This window comes from Limanda limanda, chromosome 22 (assembly GCF_963576545.1).
Source record: "Limanda limanda chromosome 22, fLimLim1.1, whole genome shotgun sequence".
NCBI lineage: Eukaryota > Metazoa > Chordata > Actinopteri > Pleuronectiformes > Pleuronectidae > Limanda > Limanda limanda.
In genome coordinates this window covers 2,584,314-2,603,387 of record NC_083657.1, presented here as the reverse complement: position 1 = coordinate 2,603,387, position 19,074 = coordinate 2,584,314, and the positions used below count along the sequence as shown (strand labels likewise).

Genomic DNA, 19,074 nt, shown 5'->3' with positions numbered 1-19,074 from the left:
ACAAAGTGCTATAAGTAAGTGCCATTTATATACTACTAAATTGTTAGTTTCAACATTTTATTCAAGGATCTTCAAGTCATGAAATGTCACAGTAAAGTAATTATGTGCAGTAGTGTCATAATTCCATGTTATGCATGACCGACCAGTACATAGAGCGATAGGGCAATAACCCAGAGTGAGGTGAAGGGAGTGAAGTGGATCAGACTTTCACCCCCGCAAAAAATGCTCTTATCGTCGGTTGTGAGATCGTTGGTGGTTGGGGGGCGGGTGTGAGGATGGGTGACGTTTACGGGCATGGTTGAGGGCCGGGTGTGAGGGTTGGTGATGTTTACGGGCATGGTTGAGGGGCGGGTGTGAGGATGGGTGACGTTTACGGGCATGGTTGAGGGGCGGGTGTGAGGGTTGGTGACGTTTACGGGCATGGTTGAGGGGCGGGTGTGAGGGTTGGTGACGTTTACGGGCATGGTTGAGGGGCGGGTGTGAGGATGGGTGACGTTTACGGGCATGGTTGAGGGGCGGGTGTGAGGATGGGTGACGTTTACGGGCATGGTTGAGGGGCGGGTGTGAGGATGGGTGACGTTTACGGGCATGGTTGAGGGGCGGGTGTGAGGGTTGGTGATGTTTACGGGCATGGTTGAGGGGCGGGTGTGAGGATGGGTGACGTTTACGGGCATGGTTGAGGGGCGGGTGTGAGGATGGGTGATGTTTACGGGCATGGTTGAAGGGTGGGTGTAAGGGTGGGTGAAGTTTACGGGCATGGTAGAGGGGCGGGTGTGAGGATAGGTGACGTTTACGGGAATGGTTGAGGGGTGGGTGACGTTTACGGGCATGGTTGAGGGGCGGGTGTGAGGGTGGGTGAAGTTTACGGGCATGGTTGAGGGGTGGGTGAAGGTAACGGGCATCGTTGAGGGGTGGGTGAAGGTTACGGGCATGGTTGTGGGGGGTGTGTGATTGGTGAAGACGGTTTGGGTGGAGGAAGCGGTCAGTGGTGCTGCGGTTGAACTGGTAAAATTTGCTTCTTTGTCGACTGCGGTGGAGGAAGCGTTAACAAAGCCTAGCTCGTTACTGCCGGTGTTGATGCTGATCCATTCCATGTACTCGGACACACGAGTGTAGATCCCCGGGACGTTGGGCTTAGCGCAGCCGTCACCAAAACTCACGATTCCAACCGCGGCCCAGCCTGAACCAACCTTTGTCACCAGTCCGCCGCCTGAGTCTCCCTGTGGAAAGAAACCGACGACAGTTGTTGAGACAGTTTATTTCTGTGCTGCCTCGGTGATAACTCATTAAAGTTGACTCTTGGCTTCACTTATGGAGGAGCAGTCATGTCGTCCATCTTTTTATACAGTTAATGCTATGAAACGTATGTCTTACAGGCAATAGGTCAAGCTGATAGTGAATTGTAAAGTTCCCCCTGCTGGACGATAAGGCTAACAACACCAAATGGTCTTTACAATTGTTTCAAGGAGAGAAAAACATGCTCACCTCCATTTGCCTCATTATTTGCAACAAACCTGAAATAAAAAATCTGCCTCGTGACAATCTGTGTCTTACCTGGATTTCTCTCTCCTCCTCGTGAGGACGTTTTTCTCTCTTGTCAGTAAACAAAGCATCACATAGCGAATACTGTGAAACAAAAAAGTGGTGGTCACCTGACACGAGTCAATTCCGCCCGCTCGGACCCAAGCGCAGATCATCTTGTCTGTGATGCCAAATTTGCTGTTGCGCTGACACTCTTCGTTTCCCACTATATCCAGATTAGCCTCCTGCAGGGTGTTGGAGGCGCTCGCCCCTAATTGGAGAGATTACAAACATCACCTTAAATTTATGTGTGAAACAAATCCAAGCAAAAGATGTGATTTGACATATTAACCGATTGAAAAGCCACCTGCAAAGTTTCTCTTTGCTTTGTGTAATGTGTGAGCTCACCATTAGGGTTAGTGTTGCCCCAACCAGGGACCCAGGTGCTGACCCCAGAGTGGAGGATGCTGTTTGCATCGGCCAAACAAACAGGTTGTATGTAGTCGGTAAAGTTCACAGGTGACGACAGCTTCAGGAGACATATGTCGTTCTCGTTGGTCAGGGTGCTGTATGACGGATGGCACTTGGCCTGAGCGATCGTCCGTGACACTTCATTGGGGTTTGGACCTGACTGGGTTGAGCGGCCCAGGTAAACCGTTACACCACTTCCTGACCTTGAAGACAAAAAGAGAATAAATTAGTTTAAATTTTCTTATGTCATGAATCTTGGCGGAAAGACACGGAGCAGGAAAGAACTCATTACAATTTGGCGATTATTCCACTGATCCACGATTTATTTCCGCCCTTTCTGGACTTTTTCACAGCTTCCCCACCGAACAGTTCATGGCTCTTGTTGAAAAGAGTTTGGGGGAATATGAGTGTGTGCATTTTGCAGATCCCAAAACTCTTGATGGAGTAGTTTCAGAAGGGAACTGTTGCCAGAGGTGGGCGTTCTACTGAGTTTTAGTTGAATTGACCAAAGGAATAAATGCAATGGAAAGATCCTTCTTCCTCACTTTTTCTTTTTGACTTCTTAAAGCTTTTGCTCATTAACTTTGAATGTTCGCTTTCTTTTATGAAAGTTCAACACGCACGGGGAGCAGTAATGAAGTGAGAAGAGAACACAAACTCAGCCCGAACGGGTTTTGTCTTTGCACAGATCCAAAGAGAGATAGGAAGACAAATACCAAGATTAAAATGATTGTTACTCTTATTTATTTTCAGTTGTTTGACACGGTCTGGAAACTTTTTGAAAGGAGTTATTTCCCGTAACCTAAGCCATGATGAGAATTTCCCCACAGAGCCTGTTTTGTCACAGAGACATACCAGCGTGTCACAGAGGGAATGTTGCTGGTCGAGCTGCCTGCTGTGAGTTACAAACACGTGTTGACACCTGGATTGAGTTCAACCACTTGAAACAGCTAAAAGGGGAAATCTGACCATTGCCATATATATATGGCTGCACGATATTAGGAAAATATGCGATTAAGTTATTGAATATTGAGGGACAGAGAGAGAGAGAGAGAATGAGACAGAGAGAGACATAGACAGATAGGGATACAGAGAAACAGAGTCAGACAGACAGACAGAGAGAGAGACAGAGACAGAAAGGGAGACAGAGAGGGAGACAGAGAGACAGAGAGACAGAGAGACAGAGAGACAGAGAGACAGAGAGACAGAGAGACAGACAGACAGAGACAGATAGATCGATACCTGGATGTTCCTACAGTAGAATTTAGTCGGGAGAAGGCGGCACAAGATTTGTTTCTAAATACTTACCCTGAAATGCAGTGTGCAGCTGTCATCACCCACCGGTCGTTAATCAGTGACCCCCCACATCTGTGTTTTCCTTCCAAGACCAAAGAAACCTGCCAGGGCCAAGATCCTGGAGCCGCAGTTTGACCGCCTACGATCCTGGTGTTGACGGGAGCCCGGCCGCAGGCTGACAGAAGACATGAGACCAAATTAAACATGAAATAATATGCACAGAACATTTTCTATATCTGACTTAAAACAGCTTTTAAACTTGGAAGAGTTTGTAAAGTTGGACTTACTCAACGCTGATCGACATCCTGAAAATTAAAACAGAGAGGAGAAAGCATGAAATTGGTGTTCAGGGTGTGGCACAGGATGACTGGCACTTTGCAGCACCAACCTATAGGAGGTTCCATATTCATTCATTTTTGATCAAATATTTACGATTTTCAAACCTTGGAAAAAATGTTGTTACAAGAGAATCTTTCCTTTTCGAACTTCATCATTAATACGAACCGAATAATAATGAATATCTGTCTTACCTGTGCACAGGAGAAGGATTGTCACGGTTAAGATACACAACGACTGTTGGAGAGCCATGTTTACTGTGACACCTTCACTCTGTCCTCAGCGTTAAGTAGTTCACTCCTGATGTCCAGCTCCTCCCACACTGTCACACCTTCCATCAAACCATCACTTGTTCTTTTCTCCGAGCGCTTTACGTAACAGTTTGAGACCTGTAATCTCCGACCTAAACCATGCATCAAGACAAACACGTTTGTCTTGATGCATGTTGTCAGTAATAATGAGTAGTGACTCATAGGTGCATGGACAGCTGCCAGTCAGAGAGGAGTGAAGTGGCATTCCCCCACAAGTCTTTATCTGAGTCGGTGCCTCAACGCATCCTTCCCTTAGATTCAATCAAGCTCACAGATATGATTCCTCTAAATTCCCAGGGAAATCTGTGATAATCCTGTAGAGTGGAACCAAATTCCAGGATCTGTGTGTTTGTCGGTATACGAGTCATATGTTAACAGATTCCTTTTGGCCCTTGTTCAACCAAGTTCCATTTAAATCCCTTCAGTTTTTTTCCTCATTCTTTCAGGACCAGTTCTTGTAAACCACAGTCATTACTCACATGCTCGGTCTCAAAGCAGAAGGTGACTCAATCCACGCTCATTGGAGGCTGAGCGGGTGACTGAAAGGTGCAGGGCGCCAGTCCCTCCCAATTTAATATGAATTTCATCCTGGCATGGCAGTGGGGTAGAGCGGGTCGTCCACTATCCAGCGGGTGGATTTATTTATTTATTTTTACTTCCATGGAGGAGCACTTCACATGTGTGACCCTCAGTTTGACTCTGACTTGATCCAGAGGAGAGAACTGCAGCTCACACTCGAGAGCAGAGGTCTTCAACAGGGGGCCTGTGACCCCTAGGGGATCCGCGGAGGTACTGTAGGGCGGTCGAAACATTTTTGGTTGATTAGTCAATTTTTTTATATTTTTAATTTAATTTTTCAACCAATTTTTTCCCCACAAATTGAAATGTCCACAGATGGCTTGAAGATTCACTGTCCCTTCTGCATGTATGTTTAACATAAAAACAGGAAACTGAATTATTTTAGTAGCTCAGTGTTGTATGCAAGATGTATGTTTGTAATTGGTAGTTGCACGGCCACACTGTTCCTTGCAAATGTGTAATATATGAACCTGTGTATTATTTGAATAGTTTAGTATTGAATGCACAATAACAGGGTAGCTATGTTTATACATGAACCTAGGCCCAATTTAATATGAAACACAATTTATACAATGTATATATATGCTCCATCTCTCCATCAGTTTGGGGTCCTTGAACTGAAAAACGTTGAAGACCCCTGCTCCAGAGCACAAACTGCGTTCAGCCTATTTCACAGCTGTTCTTTGATCCCTAGGGGGCAGCGTTTCCTTCCAGAAATGACCAGGCTTCTTTACACTGTGATGCAAGTGTTTTGAAAATATTAGGTGGTGAAGTGTGTTTGTTTTATTGTTTTAGTGTCAATCATTGTTCTTGTGTATAAACAAATCCTCATCTAGCACCAAGTCTTTTCTCGTTTCACCGTCTTTCAGCTCGTAAGCCTTTTGGACAGCGGACATTTTGTCTGAATTCTATTTGGCTTCTTCACTTTCATGTTTTTTTCTTTGCAATAACAACAAAACTATTATTTTGAAAGTCTTTTATTTTAATAACCTATTAAGATGAAGGGTTTTTCAGCATAAAAGCTGTTGTACACTTCCTGTCCCAACAACAACACAGGTTCGACCAATCAACGTCCATTTTATTCCAAGTCAAACAGTTTGTGATTAACATGACTTCAGGTTCCCTGAGAAAAGTTTCAGTTTATTTACCCTGTGAATCAGCATCAGCATAAATAACTCATCAACACACGGACAGATTTTCACCAAACACAATATTTCTTGATTGACTCTTGGAGCCGATCAGACAACGATGAACAAATATACCGTCTGAAAAAAAAAAAACCCTCTTACAAAATATCTCTGCAAGTTATATAGAGACAATCCAAAGCTTATATCGATTAGAAGATGATGATCAGTGACATTCACAAAGAAGAGGAGTTGGAAAATGCATTTTTAAAGATGTGTCTGCAGGACTCTAACCTAAAGCTTGTATAATTTCATCATCATCATATGTTAGGAATGACGTCATCATGACAAAATGACAGCACACAGTGTAGTAATGCATTAACTCTTGCAGCCAATAAGATTAGCAACAAGTGCAGTGGTGTAACATTTCCATGTTATGCATGACCGACCAGCACATAGACCGATAGAGCAAGAACCCAGAGTGAGGTGAAGTGAGTGAAGTGGATCAGATTTTCACCACCTCCAAAAATGCTCTTATCGTCGGTTGTGGAATGGTTTGTGGTTGAGGGGCGGGTGTAAGGGTGGGTCCAGGATACGGGCATGGTTGAGGGGCGGGTGTGATTGGTGAAGACGGTTTGGGTGGAGGAAGCGGTCGGTGGTGCTGCGGTTGAACAGGTAAAGTTTGCGTCTTTGTCGACCTCGGTGGAGGAAGCGTTAACAAAGCCTGGCTCGTCACTGCCGATGATGTTGCTGATCCATTCCTTGTACTCGGACACACGGGTGTAGATCCCCGGAACGTTGGGCTTAGCGCAGCCGTCACCAAAACTCACGATTCCAACCGCGGCCCAGCCTGAACCAACCTTTGTCACCAGTCCGCCCCCTGAGTCTCCCTGTGGAAAGAAACCAACAACAGTTGTTGAGACAGTTTCTTTCTGTGCTGCCTCGGTGATAACTCATTAAAGTTGACCAGGTGGTGATTGAGACTCTTGGCTTCACTTATGGAGGAGCAGTCATGTCGTCCATCTATATATACAGTTAATGCTATGAAACGTATGTCTTACAGGCAATAGGTCGAGCTGATAGTGAATTGTAAAGTGCCCCCTGCTGGACAATAATAAAAACAACACCAAATGGTCTTTACAATTGTTTCAGGGAGAGAAAAACATGCTCACCTCCATTTGCCTCATTTATTTGCAACAAACCTGAAATACAAAATCTGCCTCCTGACAATCTGTGTCTTACCTGGATTTCTCTCTCCTCCTCCTGAGGACGTTTTTCTCTCCCCTTAGTAAACAAAGCATCACATAGCAAATACTGTCAAACAAAAAAGTGGTGGTCACCTGACACGAGTCAATTCCGCCCGCTCGGACCCAAGCGCAGATCATCTTGTCTGTGATGTCATATATGCTGTTGCACTGACACTCTTGGTTTCCCACTATATCCAGATTAGCCTCCTGCAGGGTGTTGGAGGCGCTCGCCCCTAATTGGAGAGATTACAAACATCACCTTAAATTTATGTGTGAAACAAATCCAAGCAAAAGATGTGATTTGACAAATGTTGGGGGGTGAAGTCCTGAGTGCTGACCATCAAACAATGGGTTGTAAATACTTGAGGCCTACAAGGCCCTGCTGAAACCAGTTCAAGCAGTTTCACTCTTAATTCACACCTTCTCCAGACAGCCTGGAGCCTCGCCCAGCAGGGGGGGCATCTCGGGTGTCCTTCAAGAGAACCCCAACTGCAATCCTGAAACGCCCACTGAGGTCGAATCCCCACCCACTAAGGTCGGAACCCTGACATTCTCATTGGCTGAGAGCCAACTGAGGCCCAAGACCACTTCCTGAAGAGGCTGGACCTCTCAGGTACAACAAAACCACTGGACTCACAGAAATCTTTCTCTTTCCACTCTACTCAAGTTGTAACAGACCTTCCGAGGCCGACCACACGACTCAGTAACTAAGGAGGCGATTAGACGTTTGTTTAATTCAATTTATTTGATTTGATTTGATTTCTTCTTTTATCTCAGTCAAAGTTTTATTTTGATAGGACTTTGGCTGTTTTAACTCGAAAGACCGAAACAGGAAGTGCACCCGCTGGACGGACTCTGACACTTCCATAGACTTTTTCTTTTTCAACTATCTACAAACGGCTTCCACAAAGCCGTTCCCTGCAGAAGCGCGACGTTCATCCCGCTGAGGAGTATGAGACAATCCACTCCGTTCCTGTAAAGCAGCACGATCTCCGCTGTTACAGAAGAAAGACGAAGTTTCATTCCGTCAAGGAGCACGAGGAATTCGCTCCCTTTTCCGGTCTAGCGGCGAGCTCCGCTCGAGAGAGACCACGTGATTCACTGGCCCCCGACACATTCGCGCCGAGTCGCAGGCACACCGCGAGGGTTGTACAGTAAGAGACTTATATTGTCTGGGCAGATACGTAGCGTATTGTTTAATATTTGAGTGTATTTGTTTGCGGGACCTCCGTGTCTCATTGTTTAGCCACGACGATCCGGCTACTTCCGGTCCATTTCCGGTTACGGCCTATTACAGTTTTAAGCGCCGTGACGAAGCGTCTCCGGCTGGACTGTTTCCGTCTGAACAATTTTACAGAGATTTTACCGGTTAAACTTCAGCACACAACGCCGTTTGGGTGCTGAGTGATAAAGTAAATGTAACTTGTCTCTGACGGTGTTTGTTTTAAGAGTTCATTCTCTCCTTGCATTCTCTCTCTCTCTCTCTTCTCCTGAACCTGTTTACACAAACGTTCCGATCTGTATATACAGTTCATGTCACATAGATAAATCTATACTTATAGAGGCTGAACACATCTGGAAGCCATTCGGCCCAAAGCCAAGCAGAGATAAGAAATTCTCTTTGTCTGAAATTTCCTTTGTGTAATTCATGTGGCGTCCACCATTGTGAGCTCAGGCCACATGGTCGTTAACATAGTCTCCATTTTGGATAACGTTAAGTTAAACCACCATTTCGAGAGTCTATTATTGCCACGCCTCCTCTCTCTCTCTCCTCCCATTTTGGCTCTAACTTCCAAAGCGGCTCCGCCATCTTGTTTGTAGTCAAACCACCATTTTGAGAGTTTTTTAGGCCTAATGATTCCTTGAATCATTGTCGGCCGCCATCTTGGATGTGTCACTTCCCCTCTTCTCTCTCGCTCTCTCTCTCACACACACACACACACACACACACACACACACACACACACACACACACACACACACACACACACACACACACACACACACACACACACACACACACACACACACACACACACACACACACAGACAGACATACATAGGTAGACTGCAGGTTTTACATGTATTTTCTGAATTGTGATTAGTGCTGCTGCTGTGTTTATCTTTGAAATATTGGAGTTTTTTAAAATGATGAATCATTAAATAACATTAACGGTATTTCCCCTTTTTAATAAATGCTTTTGTAATTAAAGCATCTGTAGTCTGTGATTATTTGTGCATATGTGTGTGAATACAGCTGGATGATGATAGCCTGTGCTTGAACTTGAAAACCCTTCATTGTTTATTAAATAATCATTAATATTAACTATTGGGATTATTAATCTAACAAGTATCATATGAGACTGATATTTACAGTTTGACTCGTTGTTCCCTGTAACCAGGGTGGTGCCCCTCTATGATAAGTAACGATAGCCTTATCATTTGTAATTATTTTTAATAAATAATCTTTTATTATTTTAATAATCATATTTCATGGTTATTAATAATTATCCAACGTCAAGTCTACTCCTATTGCACAACATAAATGGTGCCCCCTGTGAGGCTAGCTATCTCCAGCTGTATCATAATACTGTGTACAATAATCCAGATTCTTTTGATTTTTTGAAAAATGTAATTTTTTTTTTTTTTTCCTTTTCAAAACTTTTCTTTTTCTCATTTTGAATTGATCATGATTAGTTGTTAAAAAAGAAAATAATTTTGGAAATTTATTCTTTTTTGCAAATTTTTATTTTTAATTCATTTGAACCTTTGCCAAACAGGTATACCAGTACTTTTGTGTAACTATGGTTGGTTGCTGAATGCGTTTCAGTAGTTGGTAATTTTTATAGGAGATTTTTTGCATGCTTTTTGATCTTAAGGAGACAAACTAGATTTGAGAGACTAGTTTTGAGAAGACTTGTTGTTGAACAACTAGGTCTTAAGGATTGAGCCACAGAGCTATCCTTCATTGCTACTATATAGACACAGGGTGAAGCTCACCTGTGCATCTTGTTGTGTAGTGTTAATTAAGCGTTTTACCCGCTTTTATCCAAGCGAGCTTGAGCAGTCCACCAGGTGTCTTTTGCACTCAGAAGATGAGCAGCATGTATCACCATGGGGCAAGTGCTCCCTCAGGACCAGACGTCCTATCAGAGACTGTAGCCAGTCTGATTAATTTTTTTCTAATGATGCGGTGAGTGAGTTGAGTGAGTATGATTTAAGTACCTGCGATGGTAAGATCAAGAACTGTCCATGCACTCATCAACCCCACTGGCCCGCGCCCGAAAATACCCCATGCTCTGGGTCAACTGACACTCCTCTACCAGCAGAGAGCCGAGCTGCAGGCCCAAGAACATGCAAAGGCGCTCAGAGCCATGCAAAGCAGCATGTCGAGCGGAGCAGGAGAAAAACTCCCACCTGCGGCATATCATCGAGACCCGCAAAGAACAGGACCAGGCGGTGCAGGAGCACACGCAGGTCAAAGGTCAGCAGAAAGGGGGGCACAGTCAAACAGAGCTGCCCCCCCTCGAGTTGATATCCCTGATGACAGGGCCAGGAGCTGACGTCATTCCCGGTGGAGCCAGCGGAACAGAGACACTGGGAGAAAAGCTGCGAGCACAGCTACGCAACCCTCATGCAGAGGAAGCTTTGCTCTGGCGGGCCACACACACCCAGCAGTCAACGGCTCCGACCCATTCAACACCAAGGGGGGAGCCGGACTCAACCCCTAGACGTGCAGTGACCTGGGACCGCTATGAGGCAACATCAAATGCCTGTCCAGCGGACACTAAGCATCCACTCCAGCCAGAACGAACACATCCTGCACGGAGCCATGCTGATCCACATCACGACGACGGAAGGACTCCGACGGTGTTTGTTTTAAGAGTTCGCTCTCTCCTTGCATTCTCTCTCTCTCTCTCTCTCTCTCTCTCTCTCTTCTCCTGAACCTGTTTACACAAACGTGTCACATAGATAAATCTATACTTAGAGAGGCTGAACACATCTGGAAGCAATTCGGCCCCAAAGCCAAGCGGAGATAAGAAATTCTCTTTGTCTGAAATTTCCTTTGTGTAATTCATGTGGCGACCGCCATTGTGAGCTCAGGCCACATGGTCGTTAACATAGTCTCCATTTTGGATAACGTTAAGTTAAACCACCATTTCGAGAGTCTATTATTGCCACGCCTCCTCTCTCTCTCTCCTCCCATTTTGGCTCTAACTTCCAAAGCGGCTCCGCCATCTTGTTTGTAGTCAAACCACCATTTTGAGAGTTTTTTAGGCCTAATGATTCCTTGAATCATTGTCGGCCGCCATCTTGGATGTGTCACTTCCCCTCTTCTCTCTCGCTCTCTCTCTCTCACACACACACACACACACACACACACACACACACACACACACACACACACACATAGAGAGACACATTGACACACACACACACACACACAGACAGACATACATAGGTAGACTGCAGGTTTTACATGTATTTTCTGAATTCTGATAAGTGCTGCTGCTGTGTTTATCTTTGAAATATTGGAGTTTACCGATATACAATAAAAAACGATCGAAAAGCCACCTGCAAAGTTTCTCTTTGGTTTGTGTAATGTGTGAGCTCACCACTAGGGCGAGTGTTGCCCCAACCAGCGACCCAGGTGCTGACCCCAGAGTGTAGGGTGCTGTTTGCATCGGCCAAACAAACAGGTTGTATGTAGTCGGTAAAGTTCACAGGTGACGACAGCTTCAGGAGACATATGTCGTTCTCGTTGGTCAGGGTGCTGTATGACTGATGGCACTTGGCCTGAGCGATCGTCCGTGACACTTCATTGGGGTTTGGACCTGACTGGTTGAAGCGGCCCAGGTAAACCGTTACACCACTTCCTGACCTTGAAGACAAGAAGAGAATAAAATCAGTTTAAATTGTCTAATGTCATGAAACTTGGTGGAAAGATGCGGAGCAGGAAAGAACTGATTACAATTTGACGATGATTCGACTGATCTAGGATTTATTTCTTCACTGTCTTTAGTGAGAGAGAAAGTGTGTCTGGACTTTTTCACAGCTTCCCCACCGAACAGTTCATGGCTCTTGTTGAAAAGAGTTTGGCGGAATATGAGTGTGTGCATTTTGCAGATCCCAAAACTCTTGATGGAGTAGTTTCAGAAGGGAACTGTTGCCAGAGGTGGGCGTTCTACTGAGTTTTAGTTGAATTGACCAAAGGAATAAATGCAATGGAAAAATCCTTCTTCCTCACTTTTTCTTTTTAACTTCTTAAAGCTTTTGCTCACTAACTTTAAGTTTTCGCTTTCTTTTATGAAATTTCATCACGCACAGGCAGCAGTGATGAAGTGAGAAGAGAACACAAACTCAGTACAATATGGGTTTTGTCTTTGCACAGATCCAAAGAGAGATAGGAAGACAAATACCAAGATTAAAATGATTGTTACTCTTATTTCTTTTCAGTCGTTTGACACGGTCTGGAAACTTTTTGAAAGGAGTTATTTTCCGGAATTTCCCCACAGAGTTGTCACCGAGACATACCAGCGTGTCACAGAGGGAATGTTGCTGGTCGAGCTGCCTGCTGTGAGTTACAAACACGTGTTGACACCTGGATTGAGTTCAACAAATATCACTAGAAACAGCTAAAAGGGGAAATCTGACCATTAGCATATATATATATATATATATATGCACGATATTGGGAAAATATGCAAAAATGTCATTGAATATTTAGAGAGAGAGAGAGAGAGAGAGAGAGACAGAAAGACAGAGAGAATGAGACAGAGAGACAGACACTGACAGACACAGACAAAGAGGGAGACAGAGAAGATCTTTAACAGGATGTTCCTACAGTACAATTTAGTCGGGAGAAGGCGGAATAGATTTGTTTCTAAATACTTACCCTGAAATGCAGTGTGCAGCTGTCATCACCCACTGGTCGTTAATCAGTGACCCCCCACAATCGTGCTCTCCTCCCGAGACCAAAGAAACCTGCCAGGGCCAATCTCCTGGAGCCGCAGTTTGACCGCCTACGATCCTGGTGTTGACGGGAGCCCGGCCGCAGGCTGACAGAAGACATGAGACCAAATTAAACATGAAATAATATGCATAGAACATTTTCTATATCTGACTTAAAACAGCTTTTAAACTTGGAAGAGTTTGTAAAGTTGCACTTACTCAACGCTGATCGACATCCTGAAAATTAAAACAGAGAGGAGAAAGCATGAAAGTGGTGTTCAGGGTGTGGCACAGGATGACTGGCACTTTGCAGCACCAACCTATAGGAGGTTCCATATTCATTCATTTTTGATCAAATATTATATAATTAATTATTAATATTTACGATTTTCAAATCTTGGAACAATTTTTGTTACAAGAGAGAGTTTGCTTTCCAACTTCATTATTGATACGAACCGAATAATAATAAACATCTGTCTTACCTGTGCACAGGAGAAGGATTGTCACGGTTGAGACACACACAGACTGTTGGAGAGCCATGTTTACTGTGACACCTTCACTCTGTCCTCAGCGTTAAGTAGTTCACTCCTGATGTCCAGCTCCTCCCACACTGTCACACCTTCCATCAAACCATCACTTGTTCTTTTCTCCGAGCGCTTTACGTAACAGTTTGAGACCTGTGATCTCTGACCTAGAACATACATCAAGACAAACTAGTTTGTCTTGATGCCTCAGCCTCGGTGACTCATTAGGTGCATGTACAGCTGCAAGTCCGAGGGGAGTGAAGTGGCATTCCCCCAAAAGTCGGTGCCTCAACGCTTCCTTCCCTTAGATTCAATTAAAGCTCACAGATATGATTCCTCTAAACCAGGGGTTTTCAACTGGTTTTGTCCCAGGGACCACTAGGCCGCGGATTGAAAGTAATCCGCGGCCCACTGATGTGCCTACGTGTGTGTGTGTGTGTGTGTGTGTGTGTGTGCGTGCGTGCGAATAGAAGGAAGTTTTAACATTTGGTTTTCCATGTTGGTTTTATTTAAAAACCTCAAACAAATCTAGAAAAATCTGTGAAAAAACAACAAAAACGGTTGATTTTCAGTGCTTAAGAATTGAAAACTAAATTAAAATGCAGTTTGTAGTTGTAATGCATCTCAGAACCATATGTACATCAATATATAATGTTCATGACTTAAATGTGCAGACATGTAGCTGACATGTTGACCGAACGTTAAAGTAACGGTGATCAATAACAATCAACATAAACTGGGGCTACAACTGAAGAGGGAAGATGACAAAGTAATGCAGAATATGTCACAAATGATAATCATACAATATCACACAAACAATTGAAGACTACTTAAGTTTAACCTCATGATCACCAGCAGCAAATCCCACCTACTGCTAGTGTTGAGGGGGAGGGTGGTGGGTGAGTATGTGTGGAGAGATGGGAGACCTATCATTCTTATTACAAAGTATTTGTTTTTCATTTCCAGTCCTCCATTATATTTGATTGTCAGAATTCTCATTCTGAAGTTTAATGTCTATAAAACGTGTGTGTGAGTGTACTTGTGCTGCCTATGTTTTGGGGACATACCACCTGGTGAGACGAGGGGTAGTTATTTTCTCCAAGTGATGTAAACATGACATGAGGGCCTCTCAAACGTGAAGCCTAATTGTCTTGATCGCCCCCTGGAGGCTGGCAGCAGAACCCCACCTGCTCCATGAACAGTGTTGGGGAGTAACGGAATACATGTAACGGCGTTACGTATTTAGAATACAAATTATGAGTAACTGTATTCCGTTACAGTTACAAATTAAATAGATGGTATTCAGAATACAGTTACATTGTTGAAATCAGTGGATTACATGACGGTACTTCTCTGTTTCACGAGTTTATTCACTCTCTCGTAAATCCACCGGCGGCAAAGCCCCCAGGAAGCAGCTGGAGACCAGGGCTGCCGTAAGAGCGCCCCGGCCCCTGGCGGCGTGAAGAAGCCTCACCGCTACCGGCTCGGGACCGTTACAGGCCCGGGACCGAGGCTCTGAGAGAGTTCCGTCGCTACCAGAAATCTACGGAGCTGCTGATCCGCATGCTGCCCTTCCAGCGCCTGGTGAGAGAAGACCGACCTGCGCTTCCAGAGCTCCGCTGTCACGGCTCTGCAGGAGACCAGCGAGGCACGCCGGGTTCACACCGGACGCTGAAGTGATGCTGATGCGCCGGGCAGCGCTAATAATATCACCCGTTGACCCAGTAGTATAAAAGCATATGGTCACTTGTTGCTCCAACATTAACTGCAACAGCGTCCCAATTTAATGTCATGCATCTTCAAGAACTTCTCCGCTGTTTGCTCCGTTCGATGTCGGGTGTTCGAGGGTAAATTACGTATTCTCCACTCAAGCCAATGGGGAGCCCCCCCCCCCCCCTCTTTTTATCTTTATGACTGCTTGTGTGTCTGTAGTGGATGGGCAGAGGGGGGCATTTAATAATGTGATCGGTAAAATTGGTAAAATTAAAACTCCAGGACAACAGAAGGGGAATACAAACTATGGGATGCATGCTTTATCATTTATATCATATAAAATATGTCATCAATATCGTTTAAAATCATTTTTCAGTGTGTTTCCCGGAGCGATACGCTCGCGTCAAGCGCCAAAAAAATTAGACTCGACGCCGAAACGATCGCTGCATGGCGCGAGGCAGCCTTGGCGCAGGGGGGGGGGGGTTCAGCCTCCGGTGGGACCGGCACAGAGGTGGGAGAGGATGGGAGCCGGACATCCAGCTGGCCCGCCGCATCGGCGGAGAGAGAGTTTAAACTGCTGCTGCTCCACTGACTATAACAACGCCGCAATCATACACTTAAAAAATGCAATACAAACCGGAAGTATTCCAAGTATTCAGAATACGTTACTCAGATTAGTTCATGTAATGGAATACGTTACAGATTACATTTTTGGGCATGTATTCTGTATTCTGTAACGGAATACGTTTTGAAAGTATCCTTCCCAACACTGTCCATGAACTAAAAACTAAAATGTATCTCAGATTAATTTGTTTCTTTCGACCTTTTAAGACACATATTTCACTTCTACCCATTAAAAGCTTAAATTATGACCTGCCACTCAATCGTGCAATATGACAGGTCCAGTCAATGCAGCCCTATTGTTCACGTTGTTACTGCTCTGGAGAACAAACCGAGTTTACAGTGTTCTTTACATGTATGTTTTCTTCGAAAGGCTTTTTAATTATGTCTGATACATGATACAAAGCACAATATACATCGATGTATACTTGTGACATGTGGCTGCAGAGGGCGCTGTTGCTGGGTAGAAGTTAATGTTGCTTTAATTTGTCCGTGCAAATTAATTTGATTGTAGCTTCTAACTCTTAGTGTCTTGCTATCATACGTGGGACTTTATATTGCAACCGGTCATTATCTAATACAGAGTCTGACCCAGTTTGAGTTTCCCAGATAGGCTGAAGTGCAGATCCGCCCATTACTGTGACCATAATAATGTGTTGACAGTTATAGAAGGTACTTTGTCTGCTGTTATGTGACTGGCATGACTGGGGACTGTGGGGGAATGTGTGATCAACGCCATCATACATTCTGTGACACTTTCTTTTGTGCAGCATGAAGGCCACACCTTAAATGTACTGATAACTTAAGCTGGAGTGACATACTCTGTAAAACTACACGTATGTGCTATTTTTCTCCAGTAGATCCGATTTCTGATGGTTCTAGACGCTTTAGGTTCAACTTCTAGTCACATTGTTGTGTCTAACTTACTTGTCGGAATATAACACATATTTTATTTAATCACGTCACTTTTTAAAATCAGAATAAAGACCTTCAGGATTTATCTAACTGTTGCGTAAGTTTATGGTCGGTGTGTGGTTGAAGAAAGGAAGGAGGCGATGGAAAGAGACGGGTGTGAAAGGCTGGAGGAGAAGGTGGAGAGCAGATGGACAGATGAAGGCTGTGACGAGTGAGGGGACATTGATTGGGACACGATATTCAGCAGAGATTGGATGTAATGATGCTGATTCACTGATGTGTGGCGTGTGTGTGTGTTTCTCAAGAACTGAATCGTCTACTTAGCATCAAGTTATTTCTTTCGTCCTGATGAGAGCAGCTGTTGACGGATCTGCGTCTCCGTGTCAAAAGACGCCAGGTGAGCTCCATTGTTCAGAGATTCCTGAGAATCCCTGTAATACTCTCGTATAACAAGTTGAGCTGATCACGGAGACAAATAAGTTTCACGATAAAAAGAAAATGAATCTGTCCGTCTGTTACATTTAGTGTATTTTTCATGTGAAAGACGGATGGTAGATCAAAATGGATCAAAAGTCAGATTCTTCAAACGCCTTTTCCTTGAAGAAACCGTGACGCGCTCATGTGACACATAGAACCTGACTCTGCTCTTCAACAGAGTCTTCAACAGGGGGCCTGTGACCCCTAGGGGGTCCACAGAGGTACTGCAGGGTGGTCATGACACTTTTGGTTAACTACACAATTTTTTCCCCCAAATTTAAATGTCTTTAAATACACATGAACATGAATCCGACATATTGTAGCAAATGGATAAAAGGAGGCAGAAGACGTTATCTTTCAGTCGGCCCTTTGCAACAACATATCTTTGCGAAAGTGTTTTTTCCTCACTCACCTACCTGAAAAACAAATCCAGGTCAAGACTGCAGCCTGAGGCTGATACGACCTTCTGTCTGACAACCTCCATCCGTCCAAGGTTAGATTAGTTGTGTGATACTCGTCAGGTTCAGACATCTCACTAATGCTGGAGTGTGTGGGCCATCCACAGATGGCTTGAGGATTCACTGTCCCTTCTACATGTATGTGTAAAATAAAAACAGGAATCTGTGAATTATTTTAATAGCTCAGTGTTGAATGCAGAGGTGTAAAAAGTACTGAAATATTGTACTCAAGTAAAAGTACCTTTACTTTGATGAAATTTTACTTAAGTACAAGTAAAAGTACCCATCTAAAAATCTACTCAAGTAAAAGTAAAAAGCAGTTAATATAAAATGTACTTTAAGTAAAAGTTACTTAGTTACTTCCAAAAACTTGATGGGGGCCGCTCCTATACAGTGCAAAAAAGGACAAGGGGTCATAAATCCAATCCAAAAACAGTTATTTTTAATTAAAGGAGATCTTTACAAATCTAAGTGCAATGACATTAAACATGTCAAACATTAAACATTTAACATGTCAACACAACATTTAAGAACATGGGAGGACATGTCAAGACATGAACCACATGACAGCTAAAATAAAAAGTTAAAATGCCGCTGTCCCACTGTATATTGAAACTTTTGGTTAAACTTTGGTCCACCTTTAGAGCACTAGTCTACAAACATCTTGCTGAGATGTGGCCACGGGTTTTCTTCATCTGCTTTAATCTCAACTGGCGGAAAGTTCAATGCTTCCGCTTGTTGGTCGTCTGCAATATCATCCTTCTGTAGCTCTCGTGACATCGACTCCATCATCCACTCTATTAAGCATCTACCACCAGTGTTGTGCAAGTTCACACCTCTCATGAACTAGTTAAAAGTTCAGTTCATACAAGTAAACATGAATAGTTCATGTTCATAGTTCACCATTTAAATTCTGAACTAGTTCATAGTTCAGTTCATTTCATAGTTTTAAGGTGGAGAGTGAGAATGAAAGACTTTATTTGTTTTTTAAAGTAAACTTTATCCATCACTACCCCTTGCCTTAAACTGTACTTCATGTATCAATTACTAAAATAAATGTTGTTTTTTATTTTGTTTTATTATTGCTAATTTTCCCTGTTTATTTATTCATACCCTGCAAACAAAAGGCACAACAAAACAAAGTTTTTATACATTTATTTTGAAATGGTTGCTTTTATTTTGAAAAGGCACTTCCTGAATAATATTGAAAAGATCGCTACTGGCAGGTGTGCCTCGCGCACAACACTGTCTACCACTGCAGTGAGAATTGCCTTGCGCCTTGAACTATGTTTTTTTTTTACTCAGTAACGGATGTAATTTCCAATGTAGCGAAGTACAATACTTCAGTCAAAATCTACTTAAGTAAAAGTTAAATTACCCATTTCAAAAACTACTCAAAAACTTACAAAGTACACAAAAAAACTGTTTGTGAATGGCAGTTGCACGGCCACCCTGTACCTTGCACATGTTTAATATATGAACCTGTGTTTTATTTGAATAGTTTAGTATTGAATGCACAATAACAGGCT

At 43.6% G+C, this 19,074-nt stretch overlaps 1 protein-coding gene across 1 annotated transcript; it reads right to left on the bottom strand.

The window, feature by feature from the left end:
* Window positions 1-6,072: 6,072 nt before the first annotated feature.
* LOC132996269 (serine protease 27-like) lies at window positions 6,073-17,326 on the bottom strand. The gene is made up of 6 exons (XM_061066613.1): window positions 17,251-17,326; window positions 16,977-17,069; window positions 12,782-12,944; window positions 11,502-11,767; window positions 6,979-7,118; window positions 6,073-6,528 (listed from the first exon to the last, which is right to left on the bottom strand). The coding sequence occupies exons 1-6, from the start codon at window positions 17,324-17,326 to the stop codon at window positions 6,073-6,075; spliced, it is 1,194 nt and encodes a 397-aa protein (XP_060922596.1).
* Between the last annotated feature and the right edge of the window lie 1,748 nt (window positions 17,327-19,074).